We start from the raw sequence: 17,902 nt of genomic DNA on the forward strand, positions 1-17,902 counted from the left end.
ACTTTCCTGGTCGAATATTAAAGTAACTGGTAAACAACAAAGAGAACCAAATGACGCCTTAACAGCCTCCCGGGGAATAGATCCCAACCTGTCCACCGATCCCCCCGTTAAGAGCGGCGGACTCGGTCTTTTGGCCGAACAGGACAATCTCTGAGGTAATGACCCTCACCTCCACAATAAAGACATAAGTTTTCCGAGACACGCTGCTGACGTTCCTTATTGGAAAGACCAACCTGCCCCAACTGCATGGGTTCAGGAGGAGGTGTAAAGGAACGGGGTTCCTTCTTGGTAAATGTAGAAGAGGTGGAGGTGGATGATTGCAAGGCAAGGTTGGATCTAAAACGGGTTCGGCTGCGTAATCGAGAATCCAAACGGATAGCAAGTGCTACAAACTCCTCAAAATCCTCAGGTTCCTCAACCCGAGCTAACTCATCCTTTAACGACTCGTCTAGAGCCTGAAAGAAAGCTGCCTTTAACGGTCTCGGCTGCCAACCCGCAGCAGCAGCAAACGTACGAAACTCCACGGAAAAATCAGATACGCGTCGACCGCGCTGTTTCAAAGTGAGGAGATGACGAGACTGTTGTGCCGAATCCAACTCAGGTGAAAAAATTGTCTTAAATTCAGCAATGAAGTCCTGAAAAGTAATCCCAAACGACTGACAATCAGGGAATCGAGCCTCGGCCCACCTAAGAGCCCTACCCGTTAGTAGACGTAAGACATAAGATATCCTTACCTCATCAGAGGCGAAAGTCTGGGGAGAACGGTTAAACACCAGTTTGCACTGGAAAAGAAAACCACCGCAACTTCCACCGTCACCGGAGAATTTCTCCGGACAAGGTGACGCGCCCTCAAGTGGTGGAGTCCAAACCTGATTCTCCATGCTCGGAGCGTCGGAAGGCGGGGTAACGTGATCCTGAGTGACAGGTGACGTCTTCGCGGAAGTGACTGTGTCCACAAGTAGGCTAACCTGAGCGGCTAATCTCTGAAGCTGTTCCTGAGTGGAATTGACAGCAAAACCTAGCGACTGCATTTGTTCCTGCTGTGCGGCTATCTGCCGCCCGAACGTATCCGCTGGACTCTGGTGGCCGGAGCCTTCTTCTGTCATGGTTTTCAGATGACGAGCCCACATGCAGATACGAACGGGAGGCAATGCACAGTTTTAAGATTTTTATTAAAGGAAAACAGGCAGGTCTATGGACGGAACTACAGGTGACTCGGCTGGGTCAGAACGTCACGGCTGGAGAGTCTGTAAGAAAGAGCAAGTGAGTTCTTCTGAAATAAGAGCCAAGAAACTTGCTAGGAGTTGCGCTGCTTATCATTAGGCTGGGCGGACCTAACCGGGAAGAAGTAGCGTCATGAGAACTCTATGTGACTACTCAGATGGAGATAGGTGGCTAGTGGCTGAGGGCGGCAGATGTAGCTGGCGAGGAATCCGAGGCGACCTCATCGGCAGCGGTTGACAGATGGATTGACCAGAGTGAGCACAGAACCAACAGAACCCGGGAAAGGGGATCTCAGGCCTCGCTGGGTAACTTCCAGGAAGTATGAGGGGAGCGCCAGAGCAAAATCTGAGCAGACAGGTCTGCTGGTCTGTTTCTTCGGACGGGACGTCAAGACAGGTAAGTGCATCCAAGCACCAAAATCTGGAGCAACAGAGAGGTACAAAAAATTACTCAAAAAAGAAGAGTAACAAAAAAACTCACAAGCTGGTTTCCGAGAGTTGGGACAGAGGCCACGTCGTACCACGACTGGTTAAGGCTCCGGCGTCTTCCATCTGCCAGTGCTCTGCTTAAGAAGCCAGAGGAAGCCGCCTGCAACGAGCTGCAGGTGTGGACCACGCCTCCTCAGCCAACTAGACACACCTGAGGAGTAGAGTTAGAGCAGCCAACACAGAGAACCCTGACATATATAATATATTCAAAATGTCTTCAATGAAAGAAAAGTGGAAGTGAAGTCAAATTCTTTGTTTGTGTGCACAAACCTGGTGAATAAAGCTGATTCTGATTTCATTAGGGATTTTACTTTTGTTTGTAAAGCTCTGCTTTAGACTTACACACCAAAGCAACCCTAACTTTATTGACCTCCAATTGGTGGAACCATATGTCATTACTGGCAACAAGAATACAAATTTTGGTGTATTTACGCTGATCCTAAGCCAGCAGATTCCTGAAAGGTGCAGTTTTGTCTGCAGATGAGCTTCCCTGAGACGGTTTCTGACAGTTTGTGCAGAAATTCTTTGGTTGCGTAAACCGATTGTTTCAGCAGCTGTCCGGGTGGCTGGTCTCAGACAATCTGGGAGGTGAACATGCTGGATGTGGAGGTCCTGGGCTGGTGTGGTTACAAGTGGTCTGCGGTTGAGGCTGGTTGGATGTACTGCCAAATTCTCTGAAACGCCTATGGAGACGGTTCATGGTAGAGAAATGAACATTCAATACATGAGAAACAGCTCTAGTTGACATTCCTGCTGTCAGCATGCCAAATGCACGCTCCCTCAAATCTTGCAACATCTGTGGCATTGTGCTGTGTAATAAAACTGCACCTTTCAGACTGGCCTTTTTATTGTGGGCAGTCTAAGGTACACCTGTGCACAAATCATGGTGTCTAATCAGCATCTTGATACAGCACACCTGTGAGGTGGGATAGATTATCTCAGCAAAGGAGAAGTGCTGACTATCACAGATTTAGACTGGTTTGTGAACAATATTTGAGGGAATGGTGATATTGTATTTGTGGAAAAAGTTTTAGATCTTTGAGTTCATCTCATAAAAAATGGGAGCAAAACCAAAAGTGCTGCTTTTATATTTTTGTTGAGTGTATGTACTATCACCCAGCCGGCCTGGTATACCTGGCTGCTCGGGTACTGCTGGAGGATCGCTACATGAAGTTATTCTTTGTGGTTTCACGTTAGCTAAGAGGTGGCTATCTGCTGGTTTTTCACCAGCGCAGGATCGGGCCTCCAATTCTGAGGGATAGGCGAGGAAGCCATAGTTGGGCTAAAGCTAGGCAAGGCTAGGCTATGCTAGCAACCTCTTACCACACCAAGGAAAAAATGTAAACCTTGTGAAACAAGAGAAGTTCCCAAATGCAAAGTGTACCAATAGAAAACGTGTTTTAAATTTGCTCATGTGTTAGAAACAGAGAGATGTCACAGCATAGAGAATTAGGGAAAAAAATCCAGAGTATTTGGAAAACTAAACCACAATCCACACAACAGAACACAGGAAGTGATGCATTACACCTTACCCAATCCCAGCACCACCTTAAAAAACTATTTATACACAAAAACATATATGCAATTCAATCCAGTCATGCAATTAGTTATTAAACAGATGAATCAAGTTCACATTATTATTTAAAGTTGCTTTCTAAGGAAACCCAGGCAATTGCATATAACGCCAGACTTTGCAGCAGTCCCTCCTTCTGAACGAGCCTCTAGCGACAATGGACTGTCAGTTGGATTGTTTCATTAACTCTGTAGCAGTCCCTTTCACTGAGCAGCCATGAAGTGATAGTCAAGAGGAGAACTGTCCTTTTTTACAGGAAAAAAAAAACCTCCAGCAGAATCAAGCTCATTGTAAACGGCCATCTGTCAAGACCGACTAGGGGTTTGAGAGGACAGAGCATAACAACAAAAAGAACACAGAAGCACCGATCCAAGAGTACTTTCTGTCAATGAAAGCCTAGAGTTCATGGCTTCATGGAGGAGAGGTGAAGAGCTGAACAGATCATCTCTAAGCGTAGGTAAGGGATGACAGAGGGCACATACAGTTAGTTGCTGAAATGGCTTCTTTGATTGCGTTGTCTGGGAGACAGATAGGGTTAAACACTGAGGGACAGAGGCAAGTGTATTATCAAGTGTATCATTGCCAGTTACTACAAACACTAGATGACAAATATCACCTAGACTTTTAATATCACTTATGGGGCAATTACTTTATCACAGACGGCCAGATTATTAGGGATAATTTTATTTTAGAATTTCAGTGTCTGACTTTAAAACTTACCTTCACCCCATTGGACACAAACAATTTCTGTCGTGTTATAAAGGGCTATAAAGTGTGAGCAATGATGTTTAACATGTATAAACTATGATCAGAGAAATTAATTATAGAGAAAAAAGCCCTCCTGTCAGCCCTAATAGCGTGCTCCACGTAAAAGAAGTTGTTATCGACGACTGTATTAGTTGGATCACTTGTGTGTTCACCACTGAGGGAATTCCCAACTGTAGGATCAATAAAGTAATTATAATGCCCATTCAGAGCTTACAAACAATGACAGTGGTGGTCATTATAATCATCAAAGCGAGCCTGCAATGGGAATTCCTCTGGCAGACAGCAGAGATTAGAGGATTATCCTTCCCCTCTGTCTCTGGCCATCTCCATGCCGCTCCCACGCAATGGATTAGTTTTTATCTACAAGGTAATCGGGGTTTTACTCCTGTCTGACAGGACTACAACTCCCACAGTCACACATAATGTACATCAGCACCACACTGACTCACAATCTGCTGGGGTATTGACTCAAAGAGGGAAAAGATAAAGCAGAGAATTATGATGATTTCAGGATTTTAACAGGACTCAATAAGAAACCATGTGTAAGCTTTTTCCTTTTGACATTTTTGTGTTTGCCATTAAAACACAGATTGTTTTTAGATTGAATTCCAAAACTGAAGTAAGATTCTATAATTCATGTGTGCCAAACAGACGTTTTTGGCTTTCATCTTTTGCTTATTTTTTTGTGTTTTTTTGTTATCATCTGTCTCTTTGTTTCCTTCTACTAGTGTTGTCCTCCTGTATACTCCTTCAGTGTATACATTTTGGTGGGGTTATGTAAGAGACATTTGTCTAGGGAACACCACAAATGTGTAAAAGATGCTTGAATCAGAGCTTCATTTAAAAAAAAAATTATGAGTCCATTTTGAATTGTATTATTTGAAGTCGAAACACAACCTCAGGTTGCATTCTGAGGCCAGCCGTGTAGCAGCATCAACCTCACTGAACATGACAGCTCTAATAAAACTGCTTCCAGGAGATGATCCTTTATTGTTATCTGCATGTGCACATAATATCAAATGACTGTGTATGCCAGAATCCACAATGTTGCAAGTCAAAGAGAGTCAACTTTTCATTACACCTGTAGCATATATCTGATGTCCAAACTGAGCACACCGGATATATCCTGGTACAGCTGATTTTGTTGGATGGGTAACTGCAGTATGTATATGTGACGTGCTATGGGAAAACCAGGAACAAGTTGGCAGAACACAAATGGAGATAACAGACGCTGTGCCATTATGCACTGTTTTCAGTTATTTAATGTTTAATAAATAACATCAGTTTGTTAGGTATTGTCCGGTGAATATCAGCCTAAACAGCAGATATTAGGATAATAGTTGAAAGGATTATTCGAGCACTGGCATTCTTTTAACAGCAAACTTTGCGGACATATGGAATAAATGAGTGACAACTTCTCTTCAAGATCAAGAATTTATTAACAGAAATAATTCAACATCTAGAGAACACCACTATAGAATGCTATTTATCTGAATTAAACATATATATTCAGTCAACAAAGCCTGTCTGCTAGGCTAGTGAAGCTTAACTAAAAGTACTAAACAAAATTAAGATAAAAAGAAGGTAAGGAACTATATACACACAAAAGGACAACTAAAATAGTTAAAAATCATCATCAGAATAATTCAGTGAATCCTGGTTCACTGCCGATCCAAGTTAGAGGACTAAAGTTAATCTTAAAGAACATGGAATGAGATCAAATTAGCTTAACTAATTTAGAACCACATTTGATATGTGTTTCAACCCATTCACAATGCAAATCCTGAGTTAAACAAAACATTCGAGAAAATAAAATTTTAAAGAATTATTTGCTCAGTGAAAATCAATAACCTTTAGGACACTTGTTTTTATTAATGCAATTCATCCTCCGGACTGCTAGGGGCGCTGTAGCGATCGGTCGCTTGATGGGTTAACCCCAAAGTTATACAAAATTTTTGATATTAATGCGGTAATAATGCTCATATCATTATCGAACAATGGCGGAGTGAAACGAAAACAAGCATTATGTTTAAAATTAACCGTTGTTGCGCTGACTGTGTTAGCACTAATGTTATCCGGGAAGCTAATCATGACTGTGAGTCATGGGTTACGTTTTTTTTTTTTTTTTTTGGGTCTTTTTTTTGAAAGTGAAGTCACTTATTTGGGCTTTAAAATAAGTGAAGATAAACATGTAGAGACTCTCTTGCACTGCCGCGCTACCGACACAGAACTGGCTGAAATATCCCCCCGACTCTCCGCATTGACGCACTCCTACCTATAGAAAAAAATATACTAGACACCTCATTACGTGCTGGAGCGCATCCTGTGTTACCGCCATATTGGCTGGGTCTTTTCTTCTCTAGGCTGACACAGGAGCCGACAGGAGTAAAGGCAGAGGGAGCAATTTTGCCTGTACTTCATGCAGTTTACAGCTGCAATAACCGGCAATAACTGCTGAAAGTAGATTATGCGGTGCAGATCACCCTTTTGGGCTGAGATTCTGAAGATGAGTTTCTACGTGCTGATAACATTGCAGAAACCTAACCCATGAACCATACTTTAATGCTTATTAATTTGTTATCTCTGTATTTGACTAAAGCTGAATGAAGTACCCTGGAGTTACAGTGTCAGCACATGCAAGAAGCTGTGCAAAACGATTCTCTTTCAAGGATATTAAGCTCCTACCTCAGTTGCAAGCAAAGTGTATGACACAAATCACCTGAAAATTAGACAAACAATGGGATTAAGGTGGATATATGCTCTTAAGGAAGATTCCAAAGGAAACCAAACGTGCAAAGCTAGGTATGTAGCAAGGGGGTAAAGTCAAGTAGAGGGGCTAGATTATTCAGAGACGTTCTGACCGACTGCTAACCTAACATCACTACATGTGCAGATGCAGTTAGCAGCACGCAGGACCTCCTACTGAAACAGATGAATGCTAAAGCAGCGTACTGCTACGCACCTATCGACTACGAAATATACATTGACCAACCCAAAGGTTTTCAGGAGAAAACAAAGAATGGTGAACAACTTGTGTGTAAGGTAAATAAATCGACCTATGGACTCAAGCAGTCAGGCAGGAATTGGAACCTGATGCTTCCCGATTTTCTGATCGAGAACGAGTATGTACAGAGGAAAGCAGAGCATTGTATCTACAATAAGTTGACTGAAAGAGAGAAAACGGTCCTGCTAGTGTGGCTCAATAATACAGTTGTGGCTGCAAGCCATAAGACAAGTCTACAACAAGTTAAGGATAAGCTGAAAAGTAAGTTTAAAATGAAAGGATTGGAGCAACTAACTCATTTTCTTGGAATTGATTTTACACAACACTGTGAAAATGAATCAGTCCGGATATATAAAGACGATCTTGGAAAGATTCGGCATGGCTGAGTGTAATTCTAGAGCGACACTGATCTGACTCCTGGAGACCAAACTGATCAGAGAAAATACAGACAAATGTTGGACAGCCTCATCTACACCATGACCTGTACTAGACCAGATTTATGCTGGATTGTAGGTAGATTGTCACAACATACTGTATGTCTGATCCTATAGTGAAACATATGACAGCTTTGAAGCACGTGCACAGGTACTTAGAAGGTACTAAAAGCTTTGAGTTGTGCAACAGAAAGTGACACTAAGCTAGAGTTATATATTCTGATGCAGACTGGGGAAATGACGTTCATGACAGGGAGAGCACTACGGGCTATTGTTTTAGTTAAAGTCAGGATGATGCTATTGTTTCCTGGAAGACAAAGAAGCAGCAAACAGTGGCGCTGTCAACATGTGAGGCTGACTATGTAGCGCTGGCAGCTACCATTCAAGAAGCACTCCATTTATCCCAGTTATTAAAGGACATGGATCATTGTTTTGTGGAAACAGAGTGTGAGGACAGCCAAGGGACGATGCAACTCATCAAAGTAATCCTACAAAAAAGTAATGTATGCTGGTTGAGAAATGTCACAAACTGAAATGTTTGTGATGTTTATGTAATGGTGATGGTACTGAAAGAGCAATTTCCCTCTGGGATTATTAAAGTACATCTGATTCTGATAATCTATTAAGCAATCAATTGCTCAACACCACATTGTCACAGTTGGACCCAGGACATGGAGGGAGGATGTTCAGGTCACCTGTACAGGTGAGCCACCTGTTATGTCAATTTGGCCATTTATAGAGTTTGTGTTAAAGGCTTGGTTTTTGGGGCTTAATATCTTCAGCTATCCATCCTTTATTTTGGTTGTTCTGCATCTGCAATGTAAAAAAATACACAATATACACAAACGTATAATCTAATTTGAGTTTCCTCATGTGAACCCTAGACCCGTGGTTGGTTGTGCTGTGTTTCTGAGGCTGCAACGTCCAAGTGAAAGATATTCGAGACAGATGTACCACACAAAAACATACCATTAAATCGGGATGGAAAACAGATCCTCTTCTGCTTATTATCTTATTATTCTGAGTCAAAAGCTCCAGTAGGCACTGCCACTGAGCTGAATGTGAAGCAGCAGGGATGAGAATTAGCCCCCACAAGCAGCGAACCATGCCACACAAGCAGAAGCGAAGAGATGACCCCCTCTGGATAGTTAATGAGCCTCAGGTGGTTTCAGTTTTTTTTATCATAGAGACTGACAGGCTGATTGATGCAGCATCGAGTTATCAGTATGTTTGATCTGTTGGGTTGATGGAACCGAGCAATAAACCAAAGCTGTGTAATAATAATAATAATGACGATAAAACCTGATTATTTTTGTTTTAGCACTAAAATGCTGTAGGCAGAGACCGAAATCAAAAGAGCATCACAAATACGGGACAAATTAGCCGTCTTTAAAACCTGGGTGACCTCACTGAACGTCCATCTGTCAGGTTTCGTTCGTCCACGCAGGCTGATCTAACACACGAGTTAAAAATAAACAGCGGGCTTTAATGGATCTTAATATTCAAATGGTGTTTTAATGAGATGAGAGCAAAAATGTCTTGTCAGTTGTCATGTCAGGTTACATCACTGCTTTTCGCCTGTGAGGCAGATATGGCCCAAAAGGACAGTTTGATGATTAAAATGGGTAGAGCTTACAGTGGGAACAGGCTGTTTAGGGAATAATTTTAGTTTTTAACTGGTGTGGCGTTGTTCGTAAAGCTTTATTAAAAAGGAACAATAAGTAATAATGACACCCAGTGGTCAAAAACGTTGAACTGCCATTTACTCAACGGTCCGTTGTTGCTGTGAAACGCCACTGAATTTTTACTTTGATAGGCTAGATATATGATGTTGTATTCTGTTCTGTTTCTGGTCCTCCTCTCTTGCTGGCTTCCATGTTTGCTAGCTGCTGCTCTTTGGCCAAGATAAAGCACCAAATGTTGCATTCTGTTCTGGGAACCCTGATGAGTGGCTCAGGAACCAGGAAGTAAACATGGTCTACACATTGAGTCAAAGGAGTTCCAGACCGTAGCTCTTGGTATGAGAGGCTAAAAACTTGCTGATCAGATATTGCTGATGGAGAGGACCGATTGTTTATAGGGATGCTACTTACATCCTAGGTGACAAATGAGAATGACTTAAGTGGATTTTACAGTGAATTTTATTTATTGCTTCTAAAAAAATGTATGTAATCAGTCAAGAAAAAAAAAACATTCTGTATTGTAGAAAAACATTTTCTCTTTTCATTTAAGAAAAGCTACTCCAACCTCATTAGAGTAAGGCAATCTGACAATTTTCCCATGTAACAGTTCAATACGTCGCTGAAGGCAAAAATAAACTTGGTCAGCACTTGAAGCAAGAGGAACAAACAAAACATTTTATTGTTAACTGAAGTGTTGGTTTGATCATCAATGCTCTGAACTCCCTTTAAAAATTGACCTGTAGAAGAACACTATTTAACACAGAGGACCTTTGTTGATTTGCTGTACAGATAAAAAACATAATTGATTTTTAATTAGCAACCTGTCTTAATGCTTTCTAAACTTGACACATCTCCCTGTGCGTTCTTCACCATGGCTGAACTTCCTTCTCTGAGACAAACCTCCCATGAGGTTCTGTGGCTCCAGCTGGAAGTAGAGCCAGGTACACTGGAGTGACAGCGCCCTCGTCTGGTGACTTGGGGGCTTTGGAGCCAGCCATGTCTGTGCGCACCCATCCAGGACAGCAGGCGTTAAGCAAAATCTGAGTAGAGTTTAAAAAAAACACAAGATCCTTGTCAGCAGTTGGATTTTCCCGGATACAGAGGGTTAAAAAAAAAAAAAAAAAAAAAAAAAAAAGTTTAAATGTCAAAATGAGATACCCCGTCATTTGGTCTCTCCTTAGACAGACGACGAGCCAGAATCATGGACAGCGTCTAAAGACAAAGCACAAATACTTCAGATGGATGTTTTCACTCCTTACAATCCTAATTCAGATTAGTAGTTATAAAATTATGTTCACACACCTATTCCTTAGATTTAATGTAACACAAAGAAACACACCTTACATTATGCAGTAAAAAGGGGAAAAAAGCATTTTCCCCCTACAGACTGCTGGTTTTGCTTTTTTGTTAAATTTAAAAGTTTTTTTAATTAAACAATTGTGTAATCAGACAAAAATAAACTGTAAAAATACAGAAAGTGTTTTTTATTTTATGTATTACTTTATTTGAAATCATAATTGCCCTAATTTAATCATGAAATAAATGTAATCGACCGTATTTGTTGCAAGCTACATTCACTCTCACTAGCAACACACAGACCTGAGAAAATCAGAAATCATATTAACAGAACATTTCTCACAACATGAAATAGGCTTACAAATCGCAAACAGCAACAGATCATGCCATGATATGAAGTAACTCAAAAAAGAGATGAGAAACAGAACCATTCATGTGCAATCAGTCAGAATAGTTATTTCTAAGGTGAAGTATAATATTGCGTATTATCCACAGATGGAGAAAACACGGTGAACCTGCCCCAGAGTGACTGACCTACCAAAACTGTTCCAAAAGAGCTCCAACGACTCACCTGGGAGGCCCCAAGAGAACCAAGAATAACATCTCAAGTCGGGAACACACTAAACAACCTTCACACACGTTGCAAAGACTTAAGAGTTCACACTGACTGACTGGTTTCAGCAGATTTTGGTTTCTTCACTGAAAGAATGAGGATCACCATGAAAGACCAACCCTGCCATAATTAAGAATGAATGCGCAAATAAAAAACTGGATAAATGTATTACTCCCACAATAAACAGTAGAACAAATGAATTAGTGTGTCATTTAATTCAACATAATAAAACAGGTTTGATGAGTAATGGCTGAATAAAGGGGCAGCCCTGGCAGAGTCCAACAGGCCTGACTTTGTCCTGAATGCAGACACAGCTCTGGCTTTGGGCATACAATGACTGCACTGCTCTCAAAAGCTGCCTGCTTATCCTATACTTCTACAGCAACCCCCACAAAATACCTCGGTAACAGTCGTAAGACTTGTCCAGATCCACAAAACACATGTAGACTGGAGAAGCATACTCCCATGAGCCCCTCAGCAAATCCACAAGGATAAAGGGTCTGGTCCACCATTCCACAGCCAGGGCGGAAGCTGCAAGCTCCTCCTGGATCTGAGGGTCAACACTCCTCTCCAACACCCCAGAGTGAGTGTTCCTGTGAGGCTGAGAAGTGTGATGACTCTCTATTTGGAAAGCACCCTCCAGTCCCCTTATTAAAAGTTGGGACCACCACCTTCTGTCTGCCAGCAGTGTTGTCCTGGTCCTCCATGCGACACTGAACAATGTCCACAGCCTTCAGGAACTCAGGCCGGATCTCAGCCACACCTGGCCCCCTGCCACCGGAGAGCTTTTTTAACTACCTCAGCAACCTCTGCCATGGTGATGGAATCGCATTCTCCCAACTCCTCAGGCTCAGCCTCCTTCACCAGGGACATTTTGACCAGGCTGTGGAGATCCTCAAAGTGCTCCTTCCACCGCCAACACTGTCTTCAGTCGGAGTCTGCAGTTCTCCTCTCAAAGAATACACAGCTTGGGATGGCCCCAGTTTTCCTTTGCTCAGTCGTCAAATGGTTTTCCAGAACTTCCTTGAGGACAACCGTAGTCTCTCTATGGTTTCTCCAAACTCCTCCCATGTCTGAGTTTTAGCTTCCACAACCACAGAAACTGTCGTCCTACTGGCTGCCCGGCACCAGTCATTTGCTTTGAGAGTCACCAAGGACAACCAAGCTCTAAAAACCTCCTCCTTCAGTTTGATAGCTTCCATCATGACTGGTGTCCAGCAGGCGGTTCCTCTGGTTGCAGCCGTTTGACTAGTATCCACAATTTCTTCTTTGACAGAACAGCAAGAAGTGCCCTGACCAACTTACCTTTGTTGGGGTTTTTCATACTGGCAGCCGAGATTGGCTAAAACCAACTTTTGGTAGGCGGGCACTGGGTGTCATTTCACCCAATCAGCTGGGAAGGTTCTGCTAAATGTCCTTCCTTTCCCCGAATAGATTAAACAGGAGCAGTACCAGATTTATAACGTGCAAAAAGGAAGTGCTACACATTATCAATCTGGCTGGTCAGGTTAAAATTGAAGATTGTACGGACAGATGCTTCGGTCAGAGGTTCCCAGTTTGCCCTCACCTGCCCCTTCTCACCAATCCTGCTTGTGGTTTTCATGTACAGAATCTTAATGTGTGGCCGCGGAGAGAAGGGTGCGTCTGAGCAGAGTGTGGAAGTCTATTTTTTTGTCTCATGGGTACGATGATGAAGATGCAATGGAGAGAGAGGCTTGGCTTTATTTGCTGAGTAAACCAAGAGAACGTTGTTGTTTTTGGGAGCATTGGCACCGTGTCTGAATTCACCAGATAATTTAGAGGTTCAGAGTTTTATGAATTTCACCACTCTCTCCAGTAGCTGCGGGCAGATAAATCACTTTCAGCAATGAGACCTTCTGTGCCATGATAAAATACATTCCTCTGTTACCAAGCTAAGCTTGACACGCGCCACAGCAGCTATCGGCGCCCAGAGACGTGCGTCCTCCATAGAATTTGCAAGAAAAAACTGACAGAACTTCAGGACAGAGAATGTCATACTGAGAGTCAAACTTAGAAGTGACAGGTTTACGATCCAGGGCTGCTTCGCCAATTTGTTGGCTATTTAAACATATTTCATGATCTTAAATATGGCAAAAGTAAAAAAAATAAAGCTCTGTAAAAGGGGACTACTACCTCACAGCGTTGTAAAACATACCGTCAGCCCGGTTTTCGACACGCCGTATGCTGTATCGGCCCAACCGTCTTGCTTGTGCTCGCCGTTTTTGGCCTTTTCCACGAATCGCTGCATCAGACCGGCCAGCTCGTCCTCTGTGATGTCCTCGCTGCGGAAACGCTGCTGGAGTTCTGGGCTACACTGGTTCAAAGTCCGCGAGCCGACAAAGCTGGAAACATTCACGACACGGCCTGAAAAAACCCAAAGAGGAAGTCGGACACACGTACCTGCTTTAAGATGGAAACAATTACAATATAGGGGATAACAGAGTGTGAAGAAATGCGGCTGATTTTTTTCCGTCTTATTTCATATTAGTTATTCTGTTAAAAACCCTGAGGCCACGCAAATTTATTTTTTTTAATGATTTTTATGAATCCTGAATTTACTAACTTTTATAGTGGTTTTGAAAAATGTATCTCAAGGTCCAGGGAAGTTCTTCAAAGGACCGTTTTTTTTCTGAGCACCATCTACTATTAGGACGGTTTGTTGCTAATAGCTCTGCAGCTCTTAGCTTAGCCTCTTAACTCTGGCCAAAGGGTCAGAAATGCAAAATAAAACAGACCAAAATAAAGGAATGTGTCATAAACAAACAAACAGGCAACTTGGCAATTCATAATGTTTAATTTGACACCTTGAGGCACTTTGTGATTCATGGCAACCAGCTAATTAAATGGCTTGGACTTTTACAGCGCTTTAACTAGTCAGTCGACCCCAAAGTGCTTAACACTTCAGTCATTCACCCACTGACGGTGGTGAGCTGTGTTAGTCTAGACTGACAGAAGCGAGGCTGCCGGGCCCTCTGACCACCTCCAGCAGGCGATGCAGGTGAAGTGTCTTGCCCAAGGCCATAATGACTGACTGTTGGAGTGGGGGATTGAACCTGCAACCCGCTAATTGCAGGACAAACTAACTCCTGCACTACTGTCGCCCCTAATGAAAACAAACTTGAGATAAGGTTGGGTGATATGGCCTAGTAATACAACATTTTCACAACACATCCGATTTACGGTTTTAATTGACTTATTTTCTTTAAAAAAATGAAAACAAGGAAATCATTCAAATAAACCTTGTTTTTATTTGACACAAAAAAAATTTACCAACCAAGATGAATTTCCCTTTTGGGCTTGAAGTGGAAATCTTAAAATAAGGCAAAATAAATAAAAGGTTGCTCTTGAACAAAGATGGGTGTCCCTATTGTGATTAATCGTGCGATAACTTGCCCTTTCACAAAACTCACACAGCAGCTGCCTGTGAGGCAGCGCTGAGGGAATAGAGAGACCCCACGCAGCTCTAGCAGCTGTGGTGAGACAGTAATGGCAGACAGATTGCTGCTTTCAAGCGAAGCTGCTAAATCGCCAAAAAAACAGAAAAAAAGTCACTAGTTGCTTTTTTTGAATAAAAGTTGCTGGAGGGGTCTGAAAAGTCCCCAAATGTGAGTGGCTAAGTGGGAAACACTGGACTGTTGTCTCTAGTTTTCCTTCTCCACTGACAGGAGCGCAGTAGCTTCAGACATCGGTGGCTTTGCAGTGAGACAGACAGGAGCCAGAGCAATTGTTTTTTCTAAATAAAGTAACATTTAAACTCTGATTCTATTTAACTTCATTTTAAACTCTGATTATGATGAGAATAAGTACGCAAATATACAGTAGCTATGCTATGTCACATGCTTTACATTGTTTTAACATATTTCTGAGTAGATTCAGAAGGTGTGGCGGTGCGCCACAATCACATACATGTAGCTTGTTTTTGGAAAATCTGGATTTTATTTTGCAGATGCACTCATTGGGCTTCCATGAAGAGAATAGCAAACAATGCTGAATATATGTCGAGGAAGAGATAGTAAAAATATTGTAAAATTTTTGACCATAATATGATAAACTTTAATTTACTCCTTTCCTTATTTTATTTTTTTAAGTTAGTTTGAAGTTACAAAAGTGAAATGAAGCATGTTCTTAGCCTACTGTGTAATGCCACTAGCAGCACACATTGTGTTATATCTTCATTGTTTACAACGGCAGGGCCGCCATCTTGTTTTACAAGCATGTTTCACAGCCTGTATTTAGTTGCACTTTGAATTCAGGTCAACTTCCAGAAGAAATGCTTGACATAAAAGGTAAAGTGCAATGACAGAGGGAGTCTCATCTGTAATCAAGTTGACAAATATGCAAGAATAACTTAGGAATAAAAGCAAACTCATTTGGAGTAAATAAAAAAAAAGTCCTGATACTTATTTTTTCTTTTTTCCCCATTTTTTGTGATATAATATTTCGTTATGATCTAGGGGTTAATCCAACTCAAATCTTCAACATTGCCCAAAAATATTTCACTTATTTCCCCCCTGCTACATTATTGACAGGATGATGTGAATTTCTTTTAGCAAAATGGAGCGAGATTTAACTTTGTACCTCCAGCTTTGATGAGTGGCATGAAGTGAGTCAACATGTCTCTGGTGGCGAAGAAGTTTGTCTTCAAAGTGACTTCAGCCTGGGTCCCAAAAGGAGCCGGGTCAGCCACTGAAGAGAGCATATCAACATGATGTCAGTCAGATATGAACCAATGGCCAAACACTTCATTTTTTTATGATGGAGTCTGCCAATTCACAAAGCAAGAACAGACCAATATTAGAAGCCCTAGGGGAAATCCATTATTTTTATCTATCAGTTGGAGATAAATTTAACAACCGGCATGTTTACGGCTTTTTCTGCTTGATTTCAATTAACATATTATTATAATAGAACATCATAGTGTGTGCTAATGTTTGCTCTGCATTGTTCTGAAGTTACCTTTGAACGCTATCCCAGCATTATTGATCAGGATGTCCACTCCTCCGTACCTCTCCTTGAAGAAGGCGGCGGCTGTGGTGATGCTGTTCAGGTCGTTGATGTCCAGCTGATGGAACAAGGGCTTCAGTCCCTCAGAGGCCAGAGACTCCACGGCCGCCTGACCCCGACTTCTGCAAAAAGTTTCATTTATTTTACTGTCGGTTAGTTTGGGTTTAGGTCAAACAGTTTAAGTCAATCAATGTCTTTCTTTTATTTGTTTTGCCACTGGTTGTAACAAAAAAGCGGCCAACCATTAACTTTGACAAGAAAACTCACTGGCGTCAATGAAAGCTTTTCTTAGCCGTGAACTTTGAACATGTCACCGTTTTACTGAAGTTTCTTATCATCAAGGTATTTATTTGTGAAAGTCTCTTTGGGTGAAAAGCAAAAGAATGCATAACACAAAGCGCTTTAACTTCTGAATTTTAAAGTTAGTTTAATGGAGACGTTTCATAATTGCTCGGTGTTGCCAAGTGAGCTACTTACACGTCTCTGGACGTCAGGTAAACGTCTCCTTGGAACTGCTTGCAGAGCGCTCTGACGATGGCGAACCCGATGCCTTTGTTGCTTCCAGTGACGATGGCAACCTTGGTCGACATTACTGGGGGAGAGAGAGAGCAGAGCGCAAAGTCCAGCAATGAACAGGTAAGGCTTTCACAATCACACACCTGCTTGGCATACAATGGTATTCCATCTTTTCTGTTTGTCAACAGACACATTTGGATGTATGACAAAACAAGGTTAAACTAACCCCCACAATTAATGGTGCAGTCTCACTTACAAACACTTATTTAAATTACTGAGAACTTTGCCTTGACTTCCATTCTTTTCAACCCTTTCTATGGCCGTGCCCTAATCCTAACCATTACCAACACATACCAGGAGTCAAACCTAAGTGACACCTTAGTCCTAAACCTAACCCCTAGCCAAAGTACAGAATCGTCTTTTTTGTATCATTTTTAGAAGGCCTCTTTATTTTCTTTAGTGGTTTAAATTCAAATACGAGCCTTAAAAAATACTAATTAGGTCATAAGCACGTTATTAGTTTTATTTCACTCAAACCTGGTTACACACGTGAACTGGGTTAGCGTGAATACTAAGATGTATCTATAGCAAAATCGTAGGAAAGTTGGTGACCAACTTGGAGAATTGCATGCTCTGTTTAAACAACATTTGTAGATGTGAGATAATCCCAGAAAAATTCGCCCCTCGTTAAGTTGCATAATGATGACTGTCGTTTTTTTTTGCATTTCAACACGAAACAGCTTTAAACTATAAACTAAACAATGACTTGATAAAACCCATATGCATAAAAATGGTTCGATAACCAACGCAGTTCGGTGAAAGCGCCTTACTTCAATGTTGTGTCGAAGTTAAACAGCTACACGGAAAGGCTGAGGAGCAGAACGCAGCAGTCCAGACAGGAGGAAGTAGTAGTAGTGAACCGCCTCGCTGCCACTGAGCTATGCAGCAAACAGAAGGACCACGTGACACACCCATACCATATTTGGAAATGGCACCATTACACTCCGGATATGAAGGGGGCGCTATTTGCTAAACCGGCACCGTGTCGCGCTTTTTTTCTTTTGAAATCTTTATTGATTCCAGCTGTTAAACAACAATAAAAACACCTTAACCGCGGTTTCTCAGGTTTTTATAGAAAATATTTGCTGATTCCAGTCATAGTCACAATAGAACCATGAAACAATAATATATGGATATTATACAACAATGAAAAAAATTAATTTACTTTGCTTATGTTCCTCATTTTTTAAATTAATAAGGTTCAACCTTACTAATTGTT

The 17,902-nt window shown here is 41.7% G+C and overlaps 1 protein-coding gene across 1 annotated transcript; it reads right to left on the bottom strand.

Moving 5' to 3' along the window:
• Window positions 1-9,674: 9,674 nt before the first annotated feature.
• cbr1 (carbonyl reductase 1) lies at window positions 9,675-17,593 on the bottom strand. Its single transcript, XM_012872843.3, has 7 exons — window positions 17,454-17,593; window positions 16,585-16,699; window positions 16,060-16,229; window positions 15,682-15,789; window positions 13,259-13,467; window positions 10,332-10,385; window positions 9,675-10,213 (listed from the first exon to the last, which is right to left on the bottom strand). The coding sequence occupies exons 2-7, from the start codon at window positions 16,695-16,697 to the stop codon at window positions 10,040-10,042; spliced, it is 828 nt and encodes a 275-aa protein (XP_012728297.1). The 5' UTR covers window positions 16,698-16,699; window positions 17,454-17,593; the 3' UTR covers window positions 9,675-10,039.
• Window positions 17,594-17,902: the final 309 nt, after the last annotated feature.

The sequence above is a fragment of the Fundulus heteroclitus genome, chromosome 22 (genome assembly GCF_011125445.2).
Source record: "Fundulus heteroclitus isolate FHET01 chromosome 22, MU-UCD_Fhet_4.1, whole genome shotgun sequence".
In the NCBI taxonomy this organism is placed as follows: domain Eukaryota; kingdom Metazoa; phylum Chordata; class Actinopteri; order Cyprinodontiformes; family Fundulidae; genus Fundulus; species Fundulus heteroclitus.

Coding starts and splice junctions, on each gene's coding strand:
- cbr1 (XM_012872843.3), bottom strand. CDS start 16,697: ATGTCGACCAAGGTTGCCATCGTCACTGGAAGCAACAAAGGCATCGGG. Junction 16,230..16,584: donor TACCTGACGTCCAGAGACGT/GTAAGTAGCTCA, acceptor AACTTTTTGCAG/AAGTCGGGGTCAGGCGGCCG. Junction 10,214..10,331: donor AGGAGAGACCAAATGACGGG/GTATCTCATTTT, acceptor AACTCTACTCAG/ATTTTGCTTAACGCCTGCTG.